This window comes from Excalfactoria chinensis, chromosome 11, assembly GCF_039878825.1.
Source record: "Excalfactoria chinensis isolate bCotChi1 chromosome 11, bCotChi1.hap2, whole genome shotgun sequence".
In the NCBI taxonomy this organism is placed as follows: domain Eukaryota; kingdom Metazoa; phylum Chordata; class Aves; order Galliformes; family Phasianidae; genus Excalfactoria; species Excalfactoria chinensis.
Genome location: NC_092835.1, coordinates 11,629,004 through 11,656,989, shown reverse-complemented (window position 1 = coordinate 11,656,989; position 27,986 = coordinate 11,629,004). Strand labels below are relative to the sequence as shown.

At 38.9% G+C, this 27,986-nt stretch overlaps 1 protein-coding gene across 1 annotated transcript; it reads left to right on the top strand.

The window, feature by feature from the left end:
• Positions 1-552: 552 nt before the first annotated feature.
• NETO2 (neuropilin and tolloid like 2) lies at positions 553-27,986 on the top strand. Its single transcript, XM_072346497.1, has 9 exons — positions 553-716; positions 11,508-11,564; positions 13,019-13,159; positions 14,457-14,705; positions 16,640-16,684; positions 16,774-16,901; positions 19,639-19,867; positions 23,271-23,384; positions 26,009-27,986. The coding sequence occupies exons 1-9, from the start codon at positions 683-685 to the stop codon at positions 26,587-26,589; spliced, it is 1,578 nt and encodes a 525-aa protein (XP_072202598.1). The 5' UTR covers positions 553-682; the 3' UTR covers positions 26,590-27,986.

Sequence of the window (27,986 nt, the reverse complement as noted above, 5' to 3'; positions counted from 1 at the left end):
CCACCCCGATCGCAACCTCTGCGATGCTCGCCAAAGGCGGCAGACGGGACCCAGATTCGCCCGAGTCACCGCATACCGGAGCGGCGACCCGGGCCCCTCTTAGCAGCCGGGAAAACCCCGTCAGCCGGGCGGGAGGACGGCCTCGGAGCCTCACGCACAGCGGAGCTCCCAGCGCCGAATTCCCTCCGCCGGACGGGGCGAGGGCGGCGGCCGCCCCCGCTCGGTACCTGCCGGGCGGGGGGAGCGCAGCGGCCCCGCCGGCTGCGGCTGCTCGCGGGGCTCCGCGGGGGGCGGGCACATGCGTAGAAGCGGCTCAGCCAAGCAAACACCCCTCACATCTTAAACGAGCTTCATCCACCGGCAGCCGCTTCAGTCGGGCTGCGAGCCGGTGGGCTGCGCTCGGCCCTCTCTACAGGCAGCCCCTCGCCGCTCCCCGCGGCAGCCCAGCCCCGACGGCCCCCGCCGCCTCCCGCTCTAGATGGGACTGAGCGCGGCGGCTCCCGGCTCGGGCGGCGGAGGCTGAGCGCGCCCCGCGCGGGGGCGCCGGGCATGGCCGCGGGCGGGCGGGGGCCGACCGAGCCGTAGCCGCGGGCCACAGCGCCCTCGCGGGGGGCCGCCACGGCCATGGAGCGCCGCTGATCGTCGCCTCCGCGGAGTCGCCGCCGCGGCCCGCCGGGAGACAATGGCCCTGCGTAAAGTCTGCTCGGTGCTGGAAGGTAGGAACCGCGGGACGGCGCAGCGCTCTCCGCGGGGGAAGCTGCCCGGGGGCTCCCGGGGCCGTCTCGCCGCCCGCCCTCCCGCCGGCGGCGCAAACTTTCGGCCGAGGAGCACGGGGCAGCGAGGCCACTCGCTACTCCCGGAGATGTTCCTGTCTGTCCCGCTGGGATGCGCCGCTACCCGCCGAAGCCCGCGGTCAACCCCTGCACTCCCGTCGCGGCTGGGCTGGGGGCTGAGCAGGGCTGGGGGCTGAGCAGGGCTGGGGGCTGAGCAGGGCTGGGGGCTGAGCAGGGCTGGGGGCTGAGCTGGGCTGGGCGCCCGCGGTGACGGCGAGCTCACCCCGGTGCTCCCCGCGCGTAGCCGGGGCACGCCGAGAGCTTCTCCCGCTCCATCTTTTCACTGTTAACAATACACTTTCTGTTCTCTTAACTGTCCTAACGAGCTACGTAACTGTGGTCAGGTGCTTTTTGGTTGGCTTTTTGGTTGTTATCAGAAGCAAGATCTGTTTTCTGCAAGGTTTTCACAAAACCGGCTGCCTGTGTCACAAGCTGGTGCTTGACCGGTGTTCACCTCTGTTTCTCCTGGAGCTTGTAAATCCCGTTACTAACTTCTTTAGACGCAAGGATAAACAGCCTTCTCCCTAGCCTGCCTTTATCTGCGCTATTATTTATACTGTTCGACGTGGATGAAAGATTTTTTAGAAAATAAAGCTAAAGGTGGCCGTTAACCTTGTGCCTCAGGAGGGGATTTCTTACATTCTGTACCTTCTTTAGCAGTACCAGACTTGATCTATTAGGGAATCTTTTATTAAATTATTCCATTAAGAAATTTTGGAACGTCTGCTTGCATTATTGAAGCCATCAAGGCATCACTGCAGCGTGGAGAACTGATTCTGATGTGCACTGATGTCCTCCCACTGTATGAAAGTTGTTAAAAAAAAAAAAGTGATTGAAATCCAGAATGTTTCCATAACCCACAAAGTTCCGCGTTCCTGACCTGAAGGACAGAAGCCTTGAGGCTTTAAAGAAATATTTTTCATTTATTAATGTCATAATTGACAGCCAGAAGATGCTTGTTTTCAATAAAAGCCCACTGCATGTAGGTGTTAACCAGCCTCTGTTTTCACAAATGTGGGAACAAAAGGCTCTCTGGGCAACGATTTTTACTTCCTCTTTAAATAACTTGGTTAATGCATAACCATGAGAAGATTGCCAACAACTAACAAATACAACTGATGCTTCTGCTTCTTAATTACCTTCTACATACACAGATTTAATTGCATTTCAGAAATAGCAATTCCTGCAAATTTACCTATACAGGAGTTCTCCTGAATAGACCTCACTCTGATCTTTTATGATCACATTAGAGTCCAGTTAAAAAGAACTGTCCTTCTGAAGCAAGTTTTTAATTGCAATTTATATATGATAAATAACAGCCATTAGTCAGTAAGTGATTAATATTCCAAATGCATCACTTGCCATGACTTCAGAAGTAAGGTATTGTTACTTAGCACCGTACACGCCCTTTTATCTCTGCACGAGGAGTCTTCATGTAGTCAGATCTGATCACAAAGAGGGAAGGAAGACTCCTATAAATAGACGCACAGATTTAGCCCTAAAATAAAACTATTGGGAGCAACGTTCAGATCAAGCACCATATTTTACAAGATGCATCTTAAATCCTGCATGGAAACTAATTACAGTGGCATTAATTTTTATCTCCATGCAGATAGCTTTGTGTTTTACTTACTGAGTTCTATGGAATCACCTATGAAGCACACAAATATTTTAATACAGTTCTTACTGTCTCTGTCCACAGTGTTGAAGAAAACATGTAATGCTTCACAGTACATACTGGAGTGTCTCTTACCCTGGTTATTTGCCCTCATCTGAGGTTGCCAAGCTGTAGAGCTGGGTAGAAGTGGTGCTGGGCCACAGCAGTACTGAAGCTGCAGCAGCACTGCAGGTTTTGTGGGCCGTGCCCACCTGCTTCCTCAGCAGCACGAGGCACAGATCAGAGGCCAAGGTGCTTGCTGTGAGTTGGGCATTCATGGACAAATCCTTTTCCTCCCTCCCATCTCCAGCTCTCAATGTTTTGGACACCACTGGAAACATTCTTGAATCCTGGCACAGCTTGCAGAATGCAACTGCTCCACAGTAATAAGGCACTATCATCCTCTTATTCATAGAAGAGAAAAACAGCTGTTTTCTTCATAAAGCTTGTTTATGTCTGTTACACATTGGAATTAAATATATCTACCTTGAATTTCCTTGTATCTCCCATTATCCCAAAGATTGAGGCTAAGGGCTTGTTCCCAGCTTTCAGATATGCTCCCTTCCTTCCTTTCCATGCATGTCTAGTACAAAAAAACAACAGCAAAGAACACCAATGTTGAATTAAATTAACCCTAAGCTGAATCCTGACTGCATTCATTTTGGACTAGTTCAGTTATTGCACTGGATTACCTCAAAAAGCCAGACAGAGAATTCAGTCATTTGCTCCTGATGATGCAAGAAACAGCCAGGGCCAGTACAAATACCCATTACTTCTGGGAAGCCAACACCGCCAACCTTCCAGTGAGGTACAGAGTTGTTTCCAGCTCAGGCAGGTTGTGAGAACATGGACTGCTATGGTTAACTTGCTGCCATTCTGCTCAGCCCTCTCATTTGCATTTTGGCATGATTTTAATAGCTAATTTCTCACAAATAAGTAGTGTTCAGAAGTAATGCTTCCTTCCAAATGAAAGCTAGGAATTACAGCCTCCTGCTCCCAAAATCAAAAGGTGTAACAATGACCCAAGAAACTGCAAATGAGCAGAGAAAAATAAAATTTAAAAGATATGTTCATGACTTGTCAGCTGAAACCAAGAGGGAAGCATTGTCTGTAGAGGCTGCAAGTGGCCCTAATGAAGGCACTATCAAGTGTAAGCCAGAATTTCATTTTTTTCCTAAAACCAGGAGCTACTTGCTATCTTCTCTGTTGCACTGAAAGAAAGCCGAGCATCAGACAGCTTGTGTTGTCAAGCAATTAAGCAGAAGTAACTCAGGTAACCGTAGAATAGGTTTGAAAAAGCTCTTATGTTCTAAACAGGTATCAGATGGTATGTGCTATGTGTTATTATTAGTACATATAGAAACAAGTATCCAAAATACACTGCTCTCAGAGTAGTGTAACTTCAAAGGCATTAGCTCTCTAATTCTCAAAGGACATATTTGACAATGACTGCTACAAGTTTTTTTACAGAAACAAGTTGGTTCCGAATATATTGATATTAATAGAAAAGTTCAGTTTCATAATCGGGTATATAGATGTAGTTGGAGTGCTGAATGACACTGGTCTGAAGCTAAAGGAGCTACTGAATTATGTATCCCTGTCTCCCGAAAAGCCAAGATGTTCTGCACCTTCCCTAAGGTTTAATTCATGGAGAGAGATTAGACAGAAAGATTACTTCCCAAGTGATGAAACTTTATAAGCTATTAATCATTTACAAACCTGTCAGAAATTCACAATGTGATTCATTGTAGGGATGGTGAAGAGGGCTGCTAAACATCTGCAATTGTTCCAGGAATTGTGTGTACTCTTGTACATGTTATTTACACACCAAACAGGTTGCAATGCAGTGATGGACATGCTTATCTAGACTGAAGCAGAATCTTAATTACAGTGTCTTGGCTACAGTTGGGGCTGTAGCAGTGCAAACGGGCTTGCTGCTTTTCTGCCCTGTATACTCCCATTTGTTTTTTAATTAATGAAACACTTGGCGGTCTTGGACAACTTACATAGCTTGTTCCCTTTCTTGATATATGACTGACAGCTGCTGCCTCAAATACAGCAAGTGAATGGGGTGGAGAAGTGTAAAATTTTCAGCCAAAAAAACCCAGCAGGTAGCTTTTCATGAAAAAAAAATCCATATTCCTTTTATTTTAGCTTATCTTTGTGCTTCGCTCCATGTTCTGCTATTATGAAGCTGACCCACCATGCGTCAGGAAGGGACTGCCAAGGTGTTAACAATACCTATCACAAAACCTCCTCTCCTAGCAGACATTAAAATCCATGAACACAGAGCAGTTTCTTTTCAATGGACTGAGAGTGGGGAGCCAGGACAAAAAGATGATACTCCATATTAGCTGCTCTCAGACATGACAGAAGGCAGCAGAACTTACAGCACTAATTCCATGATAGATATTCCTGAAAAAAAAAAAAAATTCCACTGAAAAAAAAAAAATACACTATATTGATAATAAAGGGACGAGATGGAGAAGTTTGATACAATCTGATCTAAGTCAGAAGTATCAACATCCCAGCATTCTAGGAGCACGTAATCTCTGGGAAAGATGTATTCAGAATAGTCATGTGCAGCAGGATCCATTCTGTCAGCTACAGGGAAACCACCCAAACTTAAAGCCAGTGTATATAATTTAGTAAGGTTTTTGGAATCCCTCATCAACATGGTTTACAAATGCAGCCTTCTCAGCAGTCTATTGCTGCACCCAGCTTGGAGATGAAAAAGGATATTCCAAATAATAAAGAAAGCTTCTGTCTTCAAAATAAAAGATATTATTCCTCTGGCAGAAGTTTTTCTGGCAGAGATACCCAGTAACGGATTATAAGTAAAAGGATGTGGAGAAAACTGGTAGAATGAAGCAACCCACAGCTGCTCTAATATTCCTAATGGAGGCAGGATCAGAAACGTTAAATGTTCTGAGCAAACCTGGAGGGGACTCTGTCACAGATCCATCCAAGCATGAATTGCTCTGCAGATGATTTGATCAAAGGGAAGTGGGAAAACTGTGTGTACTTTCTGAACCAGTTAACCTCATTTCTCTGCAGAGATACGGACTCTAAATTTGTTGGGGTTTCTGGCAGTCCTAAAGAGAGGAATCCCTACTGAAAACAGCCAGAGAGAGATGAAACTGTTTTATCTGAGCATAGACCTGGGTGCATTCAGACATCCTACTAGCATGCTAATGGCTAACAAGATTTGGATCTTAGAAAGGTGCTACTCACTGTAAATAGCTGATGAAGCCCATTTCTGCTATGTAGCATTTGTGAGGAGGATTAAAAATGGGATGGCCACTCTACTAGCATGCTCTGAGTAAAGATTACAAACAGCTGAAATACATCTTGCCTTATGCACACCTTCCTCTCTGTTGCTTTATTCTGCTGCAATCCTGCACTATATTCCAGTATCCAAAAAAATAAATAAATAAATGCATTTTAAAATAAGGAAATCACTGAAGCTGTAAATAGGCTAAGTTCTAGGCAACCAGCTTTACTGCTCTCTGATACACATTTTAACAATCTGCTAATGTCCTGTTGAGAACATAAGAGATCAGGGAATATACACAGACTGAACTACAAGAGCATGTGGGATTCAAAAACTGCCCAGTTTTCACCCTCAGCAGTAGAATTGTTTGCTTAAAAGAGCAGCAACAGATGCAATCCTGTATTCCTTTTATCAATCAGTAAATGTCACCAAGTGCTAGGAAGAGAAAAAAAAAACTAATTCCTCTGGGATTTACAGTTTGTCTGTTTCTGAGTTAAAAACGGTTTGAATCAGAAGTGCACTTAATTGCCTTTCTGAAGGAAAAGGAGGTGAGCATCCACACGTAATTATACAAAATCCACCCTTTCCCCTTTACACTGTATTGTCTAAATTGAAAAAGCTCCTTCCAAGACCTGTCAAATACTTTGAATACGTGCAGCACCTAACATTGTGGGTTCCTACACTTCATAGAGTCCTTAGCAACATCTAAAATTAATGTGAGCCATTTCTATTGTATATATACCCTTGGCCAGAGAATAAGATTGCGTGTAACATCACAAATGTCTCCACCACATTAATGTCTTCACTACGTTAATGTTTAGAGAAAACATGTGGAAAATCATTGGATGTAAGTGCTGAGATACTGCAATTAGCAGTTCCTGAAAGTAGCATTAATTATAGCACACAGGGGGAAAACTGAGAGCTGGGTTTAAGAATAGTATGGTAGTAAAGGATTCATTCCCAAAAGGCAAAACACAGTATATAATTAAGATAAGCATTTGTTACTCAGGGCTGTATCTGCCAGAAAGAAGCAGGCATCCTGGCAAGTTGTTCTAACATGCGTGACCTGTGTGTTGCCAATTACTGTCTATTTGGACTGGGTGTACATAAGGTGCTGCCTAATCCAGGGAATACAGCACAGAGATAAAACAGGGAATCCTGCTCTAAGCAATGTCTGTCAGCTTTATCCCTAGGATTCTGACTACCACTAGTACTAAGAATGTGTAATACTCTAAATGATCGTGTCTTTATTTTAAGAATTGGTGGGCATTTTCATTCTGTTTCTGAGTTCTGCTTGACTGCTTCCAACTTTGATATTCAGCTTGCCCTACATGTACAGATCCCCCATTGTTATCACTGAAGACAGACACTGTTCTCACAGCTACATAGCAAATCTTGTGTGTTTTCTCTATATGTGAAGATCCCTAGAGCATGCAGAAAAAGCAGAGGAAAGACGTAGTGTAGAGAGCTCAGAGCAGTAGTGTATTTCATGAAATCTGAAGAATGCATCTTGCAAGAAAGTACAAGCATATGTCAGATCTGCAGCCTACAGCACTGGTTTCTTTAAGCAAAACACTGATTTCTCAGTGGTGGTTACTATAAAACTACGTTATTCTAATTTTTAAAGAGAAATAGGAGCAACTGATTTTTAACCTCTCCATATATACTTCAAAAACAAACTAGCAAATGTTTTTTGCATCTTATAGTCATCCCAGAGAACCCTAAGAAATGCCAGCAAAGAGAATCTTGGCTTCCACAAAAGTATGCAATTTATCATGCCAGTTTATAGGATTCTTTTAGGTTATTCCATAGGCTTATTTCAGCAACTGAGTAGTAATAATAACTTGCAATGTATGATGAGTGTATTCACTCTTAAAAATTTATACAGCTGTCTGCAGGCTATGTGATCTAAAATCTTTCATGCAAAGAAGTGAATAATATGAAAAATAGATTCTTTTTAAAAACCAGACAGAAGCTTGCCACTTTTGCTTCATTTCCAGTTAGTGTTCACACAGGTAAAAACTCTCAAAGCTTTAAATGGTTGTACAAAACTGTGTACCATAATTTATGAAATAAAAGTTTGTAGCAAGTACCAGATTCATGAATTAAAGAAGCTCCACTTAATCTGACTGCCTCAATGGTTTTGCTGCTGTTGGTTTCCTGATAGCCTCTTCTACAGTTTAGACAGCATGAAGTAGAAACTTAATATAAGTTCCAGAAGCTCCAACCCCTTCATCTGTACCTCTGTACCAGCTAAATAGCTGCAAGACATTGAGGTCAGTCTCCCAGATCTCTAGTAGAATTCTCACCTCACTCTTTGCATTAAAAATCATCTATAACATCCTTCTGTACCCTAGATATTCAATGCAGACATGCAGTCCTGCACTGCTCATGCTCTCGATTACATTAGCAAGCCACCTCAAGTGGCATTTTTACACATTTGCTGCTTCTATTTCCAGTACGATAGTAGAATACAGAGATTAGTCTAGAGTTCCCTTTCATCCTTATAGAAGACCAGTCATGTCACACAGATAGGACAGACTTTAAAAGACAGAAAAAAAGTAGTGGAGGAATACTATGTCCTATTGCAAGTTCAGGTGCGGGGTGGTGTTCGGTTTCTTTTGAGTTTCAGTTTATCAAAAATAACAAGATGGTTTCTGATCCTTCTGAAAGTACAAGACTTGCTGTGAAAGTAGCTCAGTGTCTCCACCTGTTCTGCCTGCTGAGTCCACGGCCCCGCATGCACTGCCAGCACACTGCTCAGCTCCCCACTGAGCTGTCCTACAGGAGCTTTCTCTTCTTTTGACATCTGCTTTCCTTATTACAGACTTGTATGGTCCAAATTCAGCTTTGAGATTTGTAAATATTTTTCCAGGAAGTTATAAGGATTTAGGACACCAAGTGACTGCTTTGTTGTTTTTAAGAAAACAGACAAAAATGGGTTAATGGAAGCAGTCTAAGAGGTTTAAAAATATCCTGGCTCATTTCTTTTCCTTCTTTCTTTTCCTTTCATCCTGAACACTGATAGGCCTTGTTTCCAGCCAAAAAACTCCTATTTGCTATCACGCATTGTACTGTGTCATGTAAATGCACCCAGTTTAAGGTGATATGGCTTTAGGGGTCCCTGCCCACTACTCTGTGGAAGACTGGAAATAAGTCCTCTCTCCACCTTTTCAGTCACGATGGCACAGAGACAAGGACAGCCCACACAGAGAATATTCATCAGTATGCTTTAAAAAAGAGGTGTCTTTATCACTAGGGATAAAAGAAATGGCAATGACAGACCCTTACACATTTGCAACATAGGCACTGCTAGGGAAAGGCAAGAGATGGAAGAGATTAAAAAAGAATAGGATAAGAAGGGCAGGGGACAATGAGAAGGTGGTCTGTACTTACTATATCCACTCACCCATATAACATGACAAAATGAAGACAGTAAGACAAATATTCAGACCATTTATCTTCCATAAGTGTCTGCATGCCCATGCTGTACTGCAGGAAACATGCACTGTTCTTTTGCACTTACACACACACACAGCTCACAGCTATTTATAGAAGCACCCAGGCTTTAGTGAAAACCAATCAGATTGTCTGAAGTCCTTGTTTCTGTCTCTGCATCATTTCAAGAAGGGAAATCACTGGTTCGTGTAACCGAGTGTCTATTTTTATGTTCAGTAGAAGACACCACAATCACTGAAATGATATTCCTAAGGTGAAAAAAAAGCAAAAAGGTATACAGCATTAGTGTTAGTGATAGCAGACAGCTGTACTAACAAAAACCCACAGATTTCTCACTGCTACTTGAAAATTAATAATGTCTGCATTAATTTTGTTTGTCGTGAAAGTATTTGTTTTTCTTACACAGGAGTGCTATGGGTTTTGTGTTTTCTTGCTTTAAGAAAAGAAGTCAAAGCCCATTTTGCACTTTGAGAAGCAGCACAGAGTCATAAAAGTAGTCTAAATTGATTTGAGATTGCTATGTCCTTGCAAAATAGAGGGTGGGAGTCTTTGAGGGAAAAAATGGTTGTTGCTGAGGTAAGTCTCATAAGCATGTACAATCTTTTTTAATATAGGTAGAGAGAAGAAAGGGCAGCAGAAACATACATAATAAAACAGTAATGTAAGACTGACACTTCCAGAGGCAGGCTTTGATTCCTTCCATCTTTCCCCAGGATAATATATCTGTGCCAACATTACAGTAGCATCTACATGAATTTAGTCAGGATCGCAGTAGTTCACAGTCAGTGCATGCTCCCTCCAGAACTCTCTGAAGGGCTGAAAGTCTAATAAGCAACACAGAGGAATCACAGATAGAGAAAATGCCATTTCAGCATGAGATACTAAAATACCTGAGCAATGAAAGGGAAAAACTGGCAAAAAAGAGTGAACTTTTGAATGTGACAATAGAATTCCTGCTGAAATCTTTTTCTTTTTTTTTTTTTTTTTTCTCCAGAAATGAGGCTGTGTTTGTCTGACTTAATGACTTAATATCAGCAAATAGATTACAAACATGGGAAAGGCCTTGCCAGGTCAAATCAAAGATCCATCTAGCTTTCTATCTTGTCTTTCACAGAGATGTTAAAGCAGAGCCCTCAAAAAGAGTGTAAACACAGAGCAAGCAAATGGTGTTTGCCCAAATACCATCCCAGACTTCCAGCAGCTTATGACTCAAGAGCTTCCTGAAACTGAATTTTCCATTTTAATGATGCATTATGAAATATGTACATTAAAAAATAAATAAATAAATAAATCTTAGTTTGCTTTGAAAATGCCACCTGTTAGTGCTACCCCCCTGGCTCTTGAGGAAGGAAACTGAGCCGTTGCTCTCCATTCACTGTCTCAGCAACACACAAGGTATTGTAATTTATAATCTGTTCTGTCCAGAACCACATCCTTCTTAGCCAGTACTCTTAACACGTAGCTCCAGAATCAATAGAGATTCAATATTCAAGATGGAGGCAAACCAAGGATTTGAAGAGGGGCTTAACAATATACTCTAACTTCGTTCCTGTTTCCCTTCCTGGTTTTAATTAATTCTGTGTAAGCTCAACAAATCTGCTGTACACGTTATGCATATGGAGTTTTAAGATAAATATGCTTCGATATATCTGCCAAACATCCAAGCTCAGGACATGAAATTATGTAGAAGATAAATATCATTTAATTTTATATGATGCTTTCAGATTCATAGATACTCTACAGAAGATTCTTGAAGTCCCCTACAGCAATAAATTGCTGCTCCTCATACAGGCATTTGTATGGGAGATTGGTAATCACAGCCTGAACCTCTGATTAATCAGCTGAGGCAAGTGTGGGGTCAGCTGTGGGAGCACAGGTGAGAGTGATGTAGCTGTGCTCCTGGAAGGGGTGGAGCTTGACTCCATCCCCTCTGAGACCTCATTTAAGGGCTGACTCCCACTGAGGCAGCATCTCTAGGGGATTGCTCTCCAGTGGGGACTGCCCAAGTTTCTTCAGCCAAGGCACCACCACTGGTGAGTTTTCCTTTGCTTGCTTCTTCTGTACAGGCATTCTTAACAGAGCCTGGAAGAAGAACCTGCAGTGCACTTACACTCCACTGGTTTCTTAAAGCTGAAATGTTAAAAAGCACATGCATTGTGTCCTTTTGTGTGTTCTGAGTTGTTTTGGCTAGTGATTCTAGGATTTGTGTGAATAGGAACTGCAGAAAATGGTATATAATCTTGTTCAATTACTGATGCTTTTCCTGTTCAATTTCTCTTATCAGTGTTGCTAGTAACAATCCTTGTTGTGGAAGGGATTGCTGTTGCACAGAAGACACAAGGTACAATTTTGTTTTGATGATTTTCTTTCAAAAAAGATGTATGAGTTTTAGTTCTGAGTTAAGCCTTATAAGTCAAAGAAAGCAATTATGTTCAGAGACTCGTAGGTCTTCAATTAACAACTTGAACTGCAATATTTTCCTCCTTCAACCATTTTGCTGCTTCCTCCCCTTAGTTAAGCAATGAACATGAAGGTTCACTCACACAGTTAAAATTCTGTGTTTTCAGCTTTTAGATAAATGGGGAAAAAAATCTACCATGGAAATCCATGTTTTCTCTATCTAACAACAAGCTTTTCAAGTAGTCCACCCACAAATGTTTTTGAAGCCAACACCTCCTGAGTGGGGAAGGCATTAGTTTCATATGACTTATTTTGTCATATGTGTGATTAATCCACACATAGGAGAGAAGAATTCCTTGAAATGACTCCTCCATAATTTCCTAGAACAGGTTCTGGAGGAGAGACTAAGTTTTCACCCCCATAAATACAGGCTGCCAAGTTATCAGAGGAAGGTGATGTAATTTACTGTAGGTAGCTATGACCCATATCGGTGTGAACTGAAAGGTCTGCAAGGAAAAACTGTAAATATAAATAACATTATGAGAGCATCCCTCTGAGATTTGGGAAAATCCTGCACAAACCACACATCCTGTTTTCTCTCTAGTTCTGTTGGTATCAAAGAGGAGGGTCAAAGTTATTTAACAGAAATGTCAGAAGGACCTTACTATTCCAAGCCCTTGCTCAAAGGATAAGGAAATCTGGACTAACAAAGCTTCTGTGGATGGGCCAGCATAGTGCATAACCTTAGTAAACTGCATCACCTCAGCTACAGAGCATATTTCCCTGTGTATCTAGAAGAAGAGATCTTCAATCTTATACAAGCCCCTTTGCTACCAGTGCAGTCTAATTACTGCTAGTATTTTTAACTACCATTGCTTTATTTAGCTTATTTACATATCAGAAGCATTTTTATTCCAACATATTATTGTCAATAGCCTAAGGGCCATGTGCTTCAGTTTACTCTGGAATCAGGGTTAAAAATGGTACATGCTAACAAATGTTTTGGATTACGTTTGCATAGGAATGGAAAAGATACAGACCATAAAATAAAGATGTTCTGCTGACAACCATTGTGACTATTTGTCCTATAAAAAAGCATTAAGGAATCTAAATCACTTGGGTAAAAAAAATTACACCCTCTCTTCCTTTCCCAAGGACTACTGTACAGATCAGGTATCCAGAGACTGTGATCTCATCAGGATATACCACAGTACTAAATTAAACAAAAGATTTCTCCAGCTATATATTAACAAGTGGCATATGTGATAAGAGAGTTTTCAACCAAAACAATTTTTTTTAATATAGGCTATGCATTCTGTCAGTGTTTTACTTGTGAAAGATGAAATTTGCTTATATGCAGGAGACATTTATTTCATCACTTTATTTTCCCTGAAGGTGGGCAAAATATTGGATTGAATCGCATTCCTCCTACCCAGTGTGATAACTGGGTACGGACAAGTAATGGAGGACACTTTGCTTCACCAAACTACCCTAACATGTACCCACCAAATCAAGAGTGCATCTACATCTTGGAAGGTACTGGCTGTCTTTGTGTTTTGCTGTAGTCTCACTGTCAAATGGATTATGTCAAATTGTTAAAATTGTGATGTTTTACTATATCGTCAAATATTGCATAACTGTATTTGTAATATAATCAATTCTGCCGTTGTTTGGTTTAGCAAGAAGCTAAATCTGCTGTCTCAAGTAATAAGAACAAGTTAATATAAAAGGCAATCATGCAGGAATTATCAGTATGGAATAGAACATTCCCTCACAGCCAGAAAAAGCAGCACCAGATCTTCTATAATCTATGAAGGCCAAGAACTACTAAGATAAAAATTGTAGCTTACCTTAATATCACTTACAATATTGCTGATAATAAATTGCAAAAAATGGCTGAAAAACCATTTTAGCATTTACCAGACCTTAGTGTATTAGGCTAAGTGTATTTCAGAGGCAGAGGATCTTTATGCTGCAATTTATTAATAAAAATACCCACACCTATCTGTCACCATAGCACTGTACTAAAAATGGAGGTTTATTAGCATTGCTGAGGTCACTACTGAAGTCATGCAACGGGGACAAAAAATTCATTAACTAGATAAAACACAATCTGATGAGAATATCTTGGATAAAGGCTGTAAGACTTGGGACACACTAATTATTTTTCATCTTACTAGAATGCATCCAAAACCTGCTGAAGTCAGCTAGTAAGCTTCACCATCAGATTCGTATCAATTAATTAATGTACCTCAAGGAACATGTTTCAGTGCGTTTTTATTTGTACTGGTTAACAGTCACCCTCAATTCTGCTTCTGTGATTGCTCAGTGGATGCTTTGCATCTTCTCTTTCACTGAGTACCCCGGAGAGCAGATATTCTGTCCAGCTTCAGAGTTCAGATGTACCAGACCTAATGCTGGATCTTCCTTATGCAGAGCAGTTTCCACAGGGCACAGAATTGCTTTCCATGTCTCTGTCCTCACAGTCATTACAAAGGAACATTGTGAGAACCATGGCAAGGTCCTCCACAAGTTCTAATTAAAATATTGTCCTTCCAGATCACTACAGTATGTGCAAAATAACAGCCAGAAATGTTTTTAACTCTTGTATAATTAAGGTGTAAAGATCTAAACACTATTGGAGACATATAAATAAATTATTTTCGCATCCAGAACAAGCAAACAGCATTTGATTTGTTAACGCTGTCGTTCTTGATACCAGTTAGTATCTGAAGGTTCTTGCTGTTTTGGAGGTCTCTCCAGTAATTCATGTCTTCATGCGTTTTTTTATATAGATCTGCATTTAATCTTTTGCTTAATTTTTTATGTCTAGCTGCTCCACGGCAAAGAATTGAACTGACCTTTGATGAACCTTATTACATTGAACCCTCATTTGAATGTCGGTTTGATCATCTGGAGGTTCGAGATGGACCTTTTGGCTTCTCCCCTCTCATCGATCGTTACTGTGGTCTGAAAAGTCCTGCACTAATTAGATCAACAGGGAGATTTATGTGGATCAAGTTTACTTCTGATGAGGAACTGGAAGGAAAGGGATTTCAAGCAAAGTACTCATTTATACCAGGTAAAGATACTTAGAATTAACAACCAAATTAAAGACCATTTGCTCCCACTGAACTCTGTGGATGTGTTTACACTGGCAGTCAGAGGTGTATTTAATTGTAAGTACTTATGAGGGCAGAAGTGACAATACAACAGTTAGAGATGTCTTAGTCCTGCTAATCCTGTAGCATACTTGAATAAAAAGACTTTGGAGAACAGACTGAATAGAATTACAGGTTTGTACTTTCCTAATGAAGAGTTCGGTTTATCTTGCTTGTGCTGGCGTTTTCAGCAGCCTCTCTTCTAGGAATGTAAGACATGCCGACAAAAACACCTGAAGTCAATCTATAATAGGACTTCAAGCTAGATGCAAACTATTTTAATTTTCCATTCCTGAATAGCCTGAGGAAACACCTATGCAATATAAATATCAGCTATCAGCATAACTAGATTCCCACAAACCACCAACTCAGAAAACAGAACTGTTCTTTGCTCAAAGTACTGAGTTGTTTTCAGGGTATAAAGCAGCAGATCATATGCTGACTGTGCCTTTAGACGGACAAAAACTAATCTGCTCTGTGAGGCCACTTCAAACTGGCAGGACATTCTTTTTACAAGTGAGTTTGACCTGCTATCCTTGTACAATGCTTGACTGCTGTATTTCATAGATACAATACATGTGTCGTATCAGCATTTTATTGTCCTTTGGGACAAAACACAATATACAAATGTCAGCTCTACTACTGCTCTAAATGGATACACAGGCATATTATGCTGTCTTATGTACCCAACTGGTCTTTACCCCTACAACATGTGAATATACTATATACAAGTATGTGTTACTATTTACAGAACATATACCTTGCTGGGGATTTAGACTTGGAAACTCTTCAGATTAATGTGGTAACCAGTCCACTGAGAGTGATCCACTAAAATATTTCCACAGGGACAATACTTCTACATTTTGCTAAGTCTGTTTCCACAGCCATTTCATTAACATCAGTTCCAAAACTAATTTAACCCGGTCCTAGGCTGGAGTGCTTTCTCTCCTTAGACAGACTAACATCTCTCACACACATACACAACTAGGATATATGTGATCTCCTTGGTGATTTTCAACACAACACCCAGGAAAACATGCCATTTGTGGGGAAACACAAACCTGAACACTGAAATGTAAACTCTGGACATCCCAGACCACTCCAGACCCAATTTTAGCTAAGCCCCACTCCCAGTACAGTTAAGTACCATAATCTAATCATTAAAAAAAATGTATATTCTTAACTCACTTCTAGAATACATATTGTATATTAATACAGTTTACTATGCAGGTATGTACAGTACATGCATTTTGCATTTAGAAGAAGGTACATTAGAGGAGCAATTAAGGCTGAATTCTGCCCTAATTAATGATGTTTAGAGCTGTGCTACTTGGCCTAATATAAGCAGCATGAGTACCCAAAAAAAAGTAACTTTAGTGCTAACCTGTCTTTAAATTCATTATTAATAGAAATTAGCAATTTCAGAGTGTTGATATATTCTACTAAAGCACTCCAGTTCACGTTGTTCTGAGCTAGACAGACAACAATCTGGTCAGAATGATGCACACAGAAAGGTCTCCTGTACTCTTGTGGAGTTCCATGGATTTCTGTGAAAAGTGGTATGGTTAAATTTCAGAATATAATGTAGAAACATAATGCCTAGTAATAATTTCTGGTGTTATGCTGGAAATCTGAGCTGTAAGTATAGAATTACCTTATTCAGCTAAGCTCAGTCTTTGTGAAATCATGTATTATCTAAAAAAAGTTTGTCTTTGTACCCTCCAATTGACTGAACTTTCTAGCAATTTTTATTGTGACATAATAAAAATGGACATCATCTTCAGATTGTAATAAACCTTGAAATGATTCTCAAGCATTGATAGCCCCTGTGATTCATGACTTCTTTCTATTACAGATCCTGACTTCACTTACCTAGGAGGTATTTTAAATCCCATTCCAGGTCTAGTATTACAATACCAATTTCTTTATATAAGAAATTTTGAATTAATATCATATTGCATTTGACAGCAAGGTTTATGTTCTCCCTAGACTGCCAATTTGAGCTGTCGGGAGCTGATGGAATAGTACGTTCCAGTCAAGTAGAACAAGAAGAAAAAACAAAACCAGGACAAGCAGTTGACTGCATATGGACAATTAAAGCTACTCCAAATGCTAAGGTGGGTTTCATTCATATCGTTCAGTATGTAATGGGTTTCCAAGTCATTACTAACAGGTAATAGAGATTTGCATAATGTCTCTCTTTCACTGAAATGAATTATGTTTCAGTGGCCTAGAAAATTCAAATAGATTGTTCTGAATATCCACATATGCAGCAAGTCTGGTGCTGTCTTCCCACTGTGTGAAACCCTAAATACAGAATAGTCCTGAAAACTGTTCAAGAAACATTTTTCAAGGGCATTTGATTTGGCCTGTAGTTTTATTGGAAAATTGCAGGTAAAAATGCTGGTTAGCAACTTTGCTAAGCTCAAGTAAATTTTGCTGCCGTGATTTAAAATTTTGCTGCCAGTAGTTCTACTGGGGGATTTGGTTCTATTTGAAGTCAACAAAGCTTTGCTATAGAATCACAGCCTCTGATATAGCCATACTTGGTAATTATTTAAGCACTGCACTGAAGAATATGTAATTTTTTCTCTGTAAAGCATACATATCTGTAATTTTGCTTCTGCATGCATATTATTGGATGTTACTTCTTGCCTTTACCACGTACATAAAGGATGAAAAAAAAAATCTCTTTAATAGCAGGACCTGCCAGGATGACAAACCTAATGTTTGCCTTCTTACCCACTTCTAGGAGTTAGTATTCAGCAACTTCCAAATCGATAAAATAACAACCTAAAAGGTAGTAATAAGAGAACAAGACAAGAAACTGAAACTCCATTAATATATTTGAGCCTTTGAGGAAGTGACTCAACTCCCAAGAGCCCTGTACCAGTCTAAGCAATAGTAGCAGTTCTTCCAGAAACAATAATAAAACCATTTTCTCTCTACATTTCCAGTTGAGTGCACCGCGTCTTATGCTTAAATATTTTAATAAATTATTGAATGTTGCCAGAAGGCACAGTTGTAGTTGGGTCAGTTCTCAGATTAGATCATCATCCTAAATTATTGAGTTAAAACATTACAGAAAAATAACTCTTCACATTTTTGAAGTGGTTTCTCAAGCCTCTATTTTGGCTGAATTGTGATGATAGAACCTATTAGATCTGATACGGTGCTGTCTCTTGAGGAAACTAAGCACAGACATTTTTAATTTTCTCAATTTGATTTTGTAATAAAAAACAAATTTTTTAAAACTGACAACTGAAGCAATGAAAGGATTTTTGAAATCTGCATAATATAAATTGAATAAATCACTCCGTATTTCAGAAAATTACTTGAATAATCAAAATAATCTATAAGCAAAGGTGTTTTATATTTGCTTGCCTGGCACACTAACCAGAAGGAGCTTTTGCAGAGATGAGCCTTTTCAGTGGAATTACTCCTTTGTTTTCATACACAGAATAGCTCCAGTGAAAATGGTTTAATTTATTTTTAGTTTCACAGTACATAGATAAAGCCAATCATCAAATGAAAATATGAGCACCTGCAGCTCACATCCATGTTTATAAGATACTACGACACAGACTGCACCTTTTCACAGTATGAAAGTGCTGGCAACCTGCCTCTGGCAGCAATCGGAAGAGTCAGGGTGCATAACTGTAACCAATCCTGTATGTGCTCTTTTACTGGGTTTTAAATAAATCCCGCGAAGTGTTGGGAGGACATGGTTTTTCCCCACACAAAAGTAGTGCTTTTGTTTCAGTGAATTCTTTAAAAATCATATTTAAAAGGCTTTCACAGTAGTTAAGGTTAAGTGCAAGATCTGGCAGAAGGGCAGAAAAACTGGTAGTATAGTAGTCATGCATGGTATTCATCCACAGTCTTCAAAAATTAAACAGGAGTTAAGATTCTTGTCATTAGGCATATGCATGAAGAACTGTGCTGTGAAAAATGCCTTTAACAATCACAGCATCAGCCAGAGAGGCAACTGTACATGCAGGCAGTCAAGACCCAAGCTTATCTGAAGAGTACAGTGAGCACCTGATGGATTATGACCCCCCTCTCCCACAGTGTAGGAGACCTGAGCCCCGACATGGATAGATTTCTTCTCTGGCAAAATAATGGATAGCTTGAGAATTCTGAAGTTTAAATAAGGACTTAATTTAGAGGTGACTTAATTATATATCTCCTTGACATTCACTAACTTTGAAAATCCCAAGACTGACATAACAAGGGATTAAAAACCCCAATGATCTTTCTATGCACCTGTTACAAAGTCATAATTTTCCCCAAGTTTCCTGTCCCAGCAAGATAAATTGTTTACTCGCCAAGTATTCTCTTGGTCTTCTAATTTCCCATCTGTATATGATTTACCACATATCTTGCCTTTACTTGCATTAGATTTCTATTTCTGAAGGAGTTAGCATTGGCTTAATTTTATAAATTTGTCCTAGGCAGCCAGTTTGCTTTTCTCCCACTTCCATTTTTATTCAAATTACTCATGTCTTCATGGCTTATGTCTTCCGTAACACTGCTGAGGATTAGTAATTAGCTTCCACCATTCTAAAGCAACAAACTGATTAATTTATTTTGCTTCAGAGCTTTTCTGACTAAATTCCTTCCCTTATATTTTAGTGTTATTTTTATGAACTAAAAAGGCTAGAGAGCAGTCAAAATACCACTAAAATTCTTCAGGACACTTGTGCGTTTCTTGCATCTGTTTTAGAGTAACTAACTGTAGGCTTAACAAAGGTCTAAGCAGCTTAAAATATCTTATTCAAGATTTCCTAAAAAGAAAATTGTCTTCTCTGTATTACTTTTCCTGGAGATATTAATTTCTATTTTTTCTAACAGATCTATTTACGATTTCTGGACTATCAAATGGAGCATTCCAATGAATGCAAAAGAAACTTTGTTGCTGTATATGATGGAAGTAGTTCTATTGAAAACCTGAAGGCAAAGTTTTGCAGCACTGTAGCAAACGATGTCATGCTGCAGACTGGAATTGGTGTGGTGCGAATGTGGGCGGACGAAGGCAGCAGACTAAGCAGATTCAGAATGCTCTTCACTTCATTTGTGGATCGTAAGTAGATTTCAAAGAGTTCATTCTCCTGGGTTGCCTCAGGAACTACAAGAAAAGCTATACCTCTATTTTGTGCAAATGGAGCATGCACTCAAAAACAGTGTTTCTTTTGGGTAGGAGTAGGTAAGTTAAATACTTGCTTTATTACAGTTACACCATAGTTCCTGAAAAATGACTTTCCTGCTTTCTTAGAAGTTTTATTTTTCATTTGAGTTCATACTGATGCAGCCTTAGTGTAGGTTGTTCTTACTCATTTCTACAGACATGCACAGACTTACTTAAAAGACAACAATGGGACTGAACCACCCAACTTCTGCTTCCCAGGACAGGCTCTTTTCAAGCCCACACTGTGTGTTTACAAGACAAGAGAATGCTTGTGACCACACATAGTCCATCCAGAGTCTGGATCTTTTTCCTACCCACAACTTCAACCACAGATCCGCTCCTACTACACCTAAGTTGTTGCCTCCTTTCTCCACTGCACATGACTCTAAACCAGTCCCACATGTACTTCCTCTGTTAAGCCCTGTAAGCCTCTGTAACCCCTTATCTGTGCAACCACAGATAAGGCATTTAAATTCTAATTTATTAAGAAGCCTATATTAAAAGCAGAGCTGCAAATGCTATTCTCAGTTTCTGCTTGGATTCCATAGCCTGCATTAGAGATAATTAGAGACAATGAGAACAAAGTCTAAGATGCTTCATAAAGGCATGCTGTTTGTAAGGTCTTCCAAGTTGTTTCTCTCTGAACTTAATTTAATTCTGTTGCATTACATATTTACAAGGGACTACATGGTCCACACTGCAAAACCTGAAAACTGAAGTGGCATCTTCAGCATAGAAGTAACTAAGTTCAGAACTATAGACTAGATCTGAGATCTATGGGGATAACTGCATAAAACATATCTGCCACTTCAGGAGATAGAGCTGTGCTTTCTGCTTCAAGTTTTCAGCTTCCTCTTGAGTACATGTTTGCTGTCAAAGAAGTAACTTATTTTAACAAAAGTAACAGTCCTGAAAGGGATACTGATCACTATCTTGGAAAACTAATGCAAGTTACAGGTAACAGGTAGATTTTATGTTCATCTCCCTCACACAGGATACATTAACACAGGATGGAAGTTACTTTATCTGGAGCGGTATTTGTAAAGTAAGAGCAATGTAAAATAAATGCTTTGCTGCTTAACGTTGTATACATGATAGTTAGAAGCAATTGCATGTTTCAGAAACTAGTCTATTGCTTAACCTGCAGTGGGAATTTAATTGACTTCAGTAACGGTGACGTTTTAAGCACAGCTTATCAAATTTATAACAGCTTTTCCAGTGGCTTTTATTTCAATATGGTTAGTAATATAACATTACTGATAGTGCAGGTTATTCCAGCTTTCAATCTCCAAAATGCTGTGAACTTTGGCAGGGGAAATTATCCATTTATATTATGGATACTGGGGGCAGGGGAGAGGTCAGGTGGAAGAGACTGAAACATTGCCTACTTCTAAAGCTGGATAACATCCCTTACAATTTTAAAGCAATTCAAAAGTCATTGCCAGGGTAGGGTCTGCAATGCTACACTGGTATTTTTATTTATCTTCCAATTACAGATCCTGACTTTCTTGGATAGGGTAATTCAAAAGTATGTGTCTGAATACTAAGTGTTTCCTGCATTTTTAAATAGTATATTGATAGGCAAGTTTTCTAACTGAAAATGGTGAGTTCCAGCTTATCTTCTTTGTAGATCTCTAAACTATTCTTCTCTTTTATCTTACTAATGATTTGTAATTATAAGAAGCCAACCATGAAAACAATCAATATTTCTGAAAAGATTTGCATAAATGAACTAATTATGCATGACAGTCACTTAAGAAATATCTATTTCTCCTTGCAGTTCAGCTACCAAAAATGTAAAGATCAATGTGTCTCATTTCTGGCTTGATTCAGTACATGAACAATTCTGTATATAAAGAACACTGAACACTGCACAAGTCTGAGGCAGCTGTTGAGATAAGAGTCCAGCTATGTCCTTGAAGTCCTGGACTGGAACCAATCAATCACTATAACTGGTAGACAGACTTTGTACTCTCTACATAACAAACAATGGAAAATGAAGTTCATTTGTCCTATTTTTATGGGCCCATGAAAAAAAACCATCACCCAAGAATTGTTAAGGAAACTACACAGGAATGTAAAAATAGAGAATGTGCTGATGGGTAGAGAAGCAGCAGCAGAACAGAAGACATGCCTAATAGGGTTAAGGAATGCCAATTTGAATTTTCTTCTCTTCTTTAGGCATAAATCCTATTTTTGTCAATGAGAGTCTGAAGTCTAACAGGCAGAATACGTGAGAAACATGCTGTACACAGGACTTGTAATGCTGCCCTATTACATCCTTTGGGTTTTGCTTTAAGTTTCAGAAAATTAAGACTGCTAAAAAATGAATTATTCCTATAAAACCAAGTGGTAGAATAATGTCTGTCACAACACCTCTGCTGCTATGTATTGATTACCATAAAAAGAGGCACTTCTGTAATACAATTATCACATTACCAAGACAGAAAAATGGAAAACTAATTTCTTGTCTGGTGCCCTGAAGTCATAGAGACCTTCTCAGTTACACCATACACCATCCTGAAAGCAGCCTTTTTTTCTTAAGTAGCTGTCTAACGTCATGGACTTATGTATAACACACATGAATACACAGAATCTTTAGAGTAACTTTTTAGTTAAATTATTTCTTCAAATTTCTAACTATGTAAACAGATAAAAAGATAAACTTTACTCACTTAATCCCTGCATTAGCTCTAATAGGAGGATCCAAGAGCTTTGATTCACAAGTAGGAGTGACTTAGATGCCCCCAGTTTCTGAAATCTCTTGCAGTTTCTGAAACAAGCCATCATAAGCTGAAATCTGATTTGTCTTAAGGTATTAATAGGCTCTAGAATGCAGATGTTCAGGAACTGCTTCGCAACCAGCTATACCATCTACAAAGCAGATGCACAGCAGACTGAATAAATTTATAATTGATGATGAGCATGTGATTTAAGCATTAAGCCTTTAAAGGCAAGTATTAAATCCTTCTACCATTATCTGTGTCAGGTGACTTTTCTTTCTGCCTTGTGTTCTGAGCATGATTTTGTTTGTAGCATCAGTAATGCACTGGAAAGCAACAAAATAAACAAGAGAATAAATCGTCTGATAATTAACAATGTGCATAAGAAGTGATTTTGTTGGAAATTTTAAAGGGAATATGAGTGTTAAAGATAACAGGAATTTACTAGTTTTTTTAGTCTTGTTGTTTTTGTTTTTTGTTTTTTGTTTTGTTGTTGTTGTTGTTTCTTTTTTTCTTTTTTTCAATTTATGAACTACTGAAAATCCCTAACATTTTCTTCCCCTTCTCTTCTGCAGCTCCCTGCTCAGGCAACACTTACTTCTGCCATAGCAACATGTGCATCAATAATTCTTTAGTCTGCAATGGCATTCAAAACTGTGCATACCCCTGGGATGAAAATCACTGCAGAGGTAAACAGAGTGCAAAGTATAGCCTTAATGATCCACACTGGTCACTTTGCTTTTTGGGAAAGCCATGAAATTATTGTCCTGAAAATATGTTGAAAACAGCAATTCTCCTAATCTCAGGAAGCTGTTGCAGATTTTTATTTAAACTCAGAAGGCATGTAAGCATGTTGAGGATTAATCCATCTACTTTACAATCAAACCTCTTCTTCAGCATATACTATTCATTTTAAGAGGATGTTAGCTTAATATTCAGTAGAATTAAGCATTTACCAGATTGCATCCTATCCATTCCTAAAAACTTAAATGAAGCAAGGACTGAAGGGACAGATCATATATTTTATCACCAAAAGGGAAAAAAAAATAACAAGAAACAACTAGAAAATGACAGACAATCCTACAAGCATGAAGTCTTTTTCAAGACTGAAGTAGACACAGCAGGCCTCAAAGATAAAATTAAATATATATATATATATCATGTCTCAACAATAAGTTAATTTTTCAGAATTGGAACAAAAGCACTTTAAAGTAAATATTTTTTTTTCTCCTAAGAAGCAAAACAAACAAGTTTGTTCTCTGACAAATTAAAAGGTCTGGAGAAAAAGAATCTTGAAAGATTAAAATGTGCACTCAATTTGAAAGAAAATTTCTTCTCAATTGTACAAATGGTCAAAGATTTTTATAAGGAAAATCTTGAAATAGTTTCTAGTAAACAGTATAAAAAATACACAGCACTTTAATATGCTGTAATGCAAGGAGTGTTACACAGTGGAAATATTACATGTTATGTAAAGATCCAGCTTAAAAACGTGATCCGTTACTCTTTAAGTTTTCAACTGGAAAGAGGGTCTCCTCTCAATAATAGTTTTTATTAGTTTTTATTGTATTCTATGTTCCCTATCATGTGCAACTTCTAGATGTTTCCCATCACTGCAAATACTCATCAGAACTTGATCTAAAATTTACATGTCATTATTATTCTGTAGTATTTAAAAAGTAAACTCTCTGAGAACTTCATCACCAGTGAAGGAAGAGTCTTTCCCAATATTTGTACATGCTGCAACTGGTGCAGAATAATTGACCATGTTTTACATCAGACACGATTTAAATTCTGCTTTAAAAGTTGCAGAGCACATAATCATAAGACAGCTGACAGCTGAATCCATCTCACCAGCTAAGGTAGAATTAAGGAGATTGATGCAACCAAATGAACAATTTCTATCTTTAAAAAGAAAGCTTCTCAATTGTTCCTTGTTCCCTTGGGCACCTAGAGTTCTCATTTAGTCCATGTCAATGACCACCTAAATCTGAGCATGTTGTGACCTACCTTATGCCTGCAGCCCAGCAGCATAACTCATGGGCAATTTCTTTGAAGTGGGTGGGGAAGACATCGCTTTTGACTAAGACCTTTTATGATTGAAAAAAATATATATATCCAAGAATTAAGAAACCTAGATATATGAGAGAATTATCATAGCACTGAAATTCTTATATTCTACAAAAGTATGCTGACAAGATTGAGACTCAGCAGAACAAAGAGAGATCTCCTCTTTTCCATTAAGGGCATAAATGTAACTAAGAGTAAATGGCCTAAGCTGTGATGTGTAGCAGTATTTCAAGTATTACTTCCTAGCCAATTCCTCTGGACCCCATGTAGTATATGGGTGGTTTTAGTCTACACTGACCATATGTAACACTTCCTGTGCAGTGTGTGCAGTACTTAGATGCCTAACAGACATATCCAGATTCCAGAAGCCCAATATTGGAAAATAGATAATATTTAGGCAGTGTTTTCTTCTACATAGTCTTAAATGCTTTTTTTTCTCTGCTAGTGAATATAGCAGATTCCATTGGTATAGAATTCTTTTGGTCCTCTGAAAGTAGTACTCTACAGAACAGAAATCCATCTGGAAAATTTTAATCTTAAAATAAGAATTCTATGTATGGAAAAACATTTTGTTCTGATGCTGCCATCTTGTGTGTTTTCATATGAAGTACTACACAAAAAATGCCATGTGATCTGGTTGAGTTTTTTGCCCCCTTCTCCCACTTTTACCCCAACAGACTGTTAGCGAACAGTTACAACTGGAATACACCTCCGCTAAAGTTCCCTGTGTTGTAATCTTTATAGCACGCTTTGTGCAACAGACAGACACTAAATTTCAGGAAGATGTGAAAACAGTCAAGATGGTCTCACATTGTCACTGTAGTAATATTTCAATTTTAAAGAGCAAACATGCATTTAAATCCAACTTTTCTTCCACTAGCATCAGTGGGAGTGTTATCAGCACAGGCAAACTTTGATAAGAGAAGCATCTGCAGCTGTTCAAATAGTAGATTTTAGTATGTTAATTGATCAGTATAGGTTCAGGATTGAAGCCACATCCCAGATGAGTAGGCGTGCACCAGCCACAGTTACATCTGCCACTAGATTATCATATGGCAGTCACTAATGAAGATGGACAATTAGAATCATCAATAGGACACATCCTATTGGCATACTGGTCTAGTCACTGGTACCATGAAGTCATTTCATTACCTAGTGAATTACAGTTGCCTATTTCTAACATACAATCCAAAATGTGAAAAATAATGAAAGCCTTCTCATAATCCCTACTTTTTCTTTGCAGAAAAAAAAAAATCTGGATTGTTTGAACAAATCACCAGAACACATGGAACAATCATTGGCATAACATCAGGGATAGTTTTAGTTCTTCTTATCATTTCAATTCTTGTACAAGTAAAACAACCTCGCAAAAAGGTTATGGCATGCAAGACTGCTTTCAATAAAACTGGCTTCCAGGAAGTATTTGATCCTCCACATTATGAACTCTTTTCACTGAGGGACAAAGAAATTTCTGCAGATTTGGCAGATTTATCAGAAGAACTTGAAAACTATCAGAAAATGAGACGCTCTTCAACAGCTTCCAGATGCATTCATGACCACCACTGTGGCTCTCAGGCCTCCAATATAAAACAAAGCAGGACAAACCTCAGCTCCATGGAACTTCCCTTCCGCAACGATTTTGCACAACCTCAGCCAATGAAAACATTTAATAGCACATTCAAAAAAAGTAGTTACACTTTCAAACAAGCACATGACTGCCCTGAGCAAGTCATAGAAGACAGAGTGATGGAGGAGATTCCATGCGAAATCTATGTTAGAGGAAGAGAAGATACGGCACAAGGTTCATTATCTATTGACTTTTAATTTCCTAGTGAAAGCGGTATCGGTGTATATAAAGGATGCTTGTGTATAAGGACAGTGTATATATTAAAAGTGTATTATATGCAGCGTGTGAGATGCACACACTTTTAGCTTGTAATACTTCATTTAAAAAAAAAAAAAAAAAAAAAAAAAAAGCAAAACAAAAAAGGCTTCATAACTAATTCTTGCTGAAAAACAGTGGACTTCCTCTCATTCTTCCAAGCTACCTATTCAGCAAAGCAAAAGACAGACTTTGCATGGAAATCTGAAGTTAAGAATACTGGAGGGAAAACAACATCCACTGCTATCATATACAGTGAATACTACTCTCCTCTTCATATCACTTTCTCTTCTTCAGATGTCTGCTTTTCAAGACAATTTTAATACCTCAGTTACATAAATAAAAGTAGTTAAGCTTACCATATGTATGTCAACATAGGTGTCTTATTGTATTTGTCAAATTGAAAGAGTTAGAGTTAAGTGCCAGTTAAGACTCCAGAATTACGTTACAGCCATCTGTTTCATCTTGCCTACATTTATATTGCCTTTAACTATCAGTTCCTCACTCTATGCTTTGTGAGAAATAGGCATAAAGGATCACTGCCTTTTTAAAAGATATTGAGGTATATTAATTTGGGAATATGATCTTTGCAGCTTGCCATTAAACATAAATAAGTACTCACGTTGTTCTAAATGCAGTCTTTTAAGAAGACTTAGCATTTTAAAGATTCTGGCATTTATTATACATCCACGTGACTCCACCGATTTCACAGCTCTGTGGTTAGAAAATAATTTTGTTCCTGTGTTTTCCAAGTGTTTACATGAACAGACCTTACTGTACATTTCTCTTTTAAAATAGCCTTTCAGTCCTTATGCAGCCAATCTTCCCTGCTGAAATCACTGATGATATTTTAGCTCTTCTCCTGCTTGACTGAAAATAATTGCTGAGATCTGTGTGATCACAAGGTATATGAAGATGCTGGAAACAAGGAGAAATCAAAGCAACTCTTATTAACGTTTATGGATCCCTTCCTGTGCCCCTTGTTGCCACTTGAAAATTTGCATATTTCATATTTTTTAATGGTGGTTTTGACCTAATTTTAACATTTTTACAATATAGAACAGATTTGCAAATATTGTAGTTCTCATTGTGTTTTTTAGACTTTTATATAGTTTGATACTGTACAGACTATTTATTAAATCAAAATCTAATGCCTGTACAACACGCTTGTTTCACTGTCCATTTCAGCAGCTCTGAATAACACTCGGTGGCTGCTGTGTACTTTGCAATTTCCAATCACACATAGTGACTTCTGCATTAGCTTATAGTTTATTCCCTGATTTGTTTGAGTTTGTTCTGCTATTTTGTTCACAATAAACCTTTTGCTAAATGTGGCCTA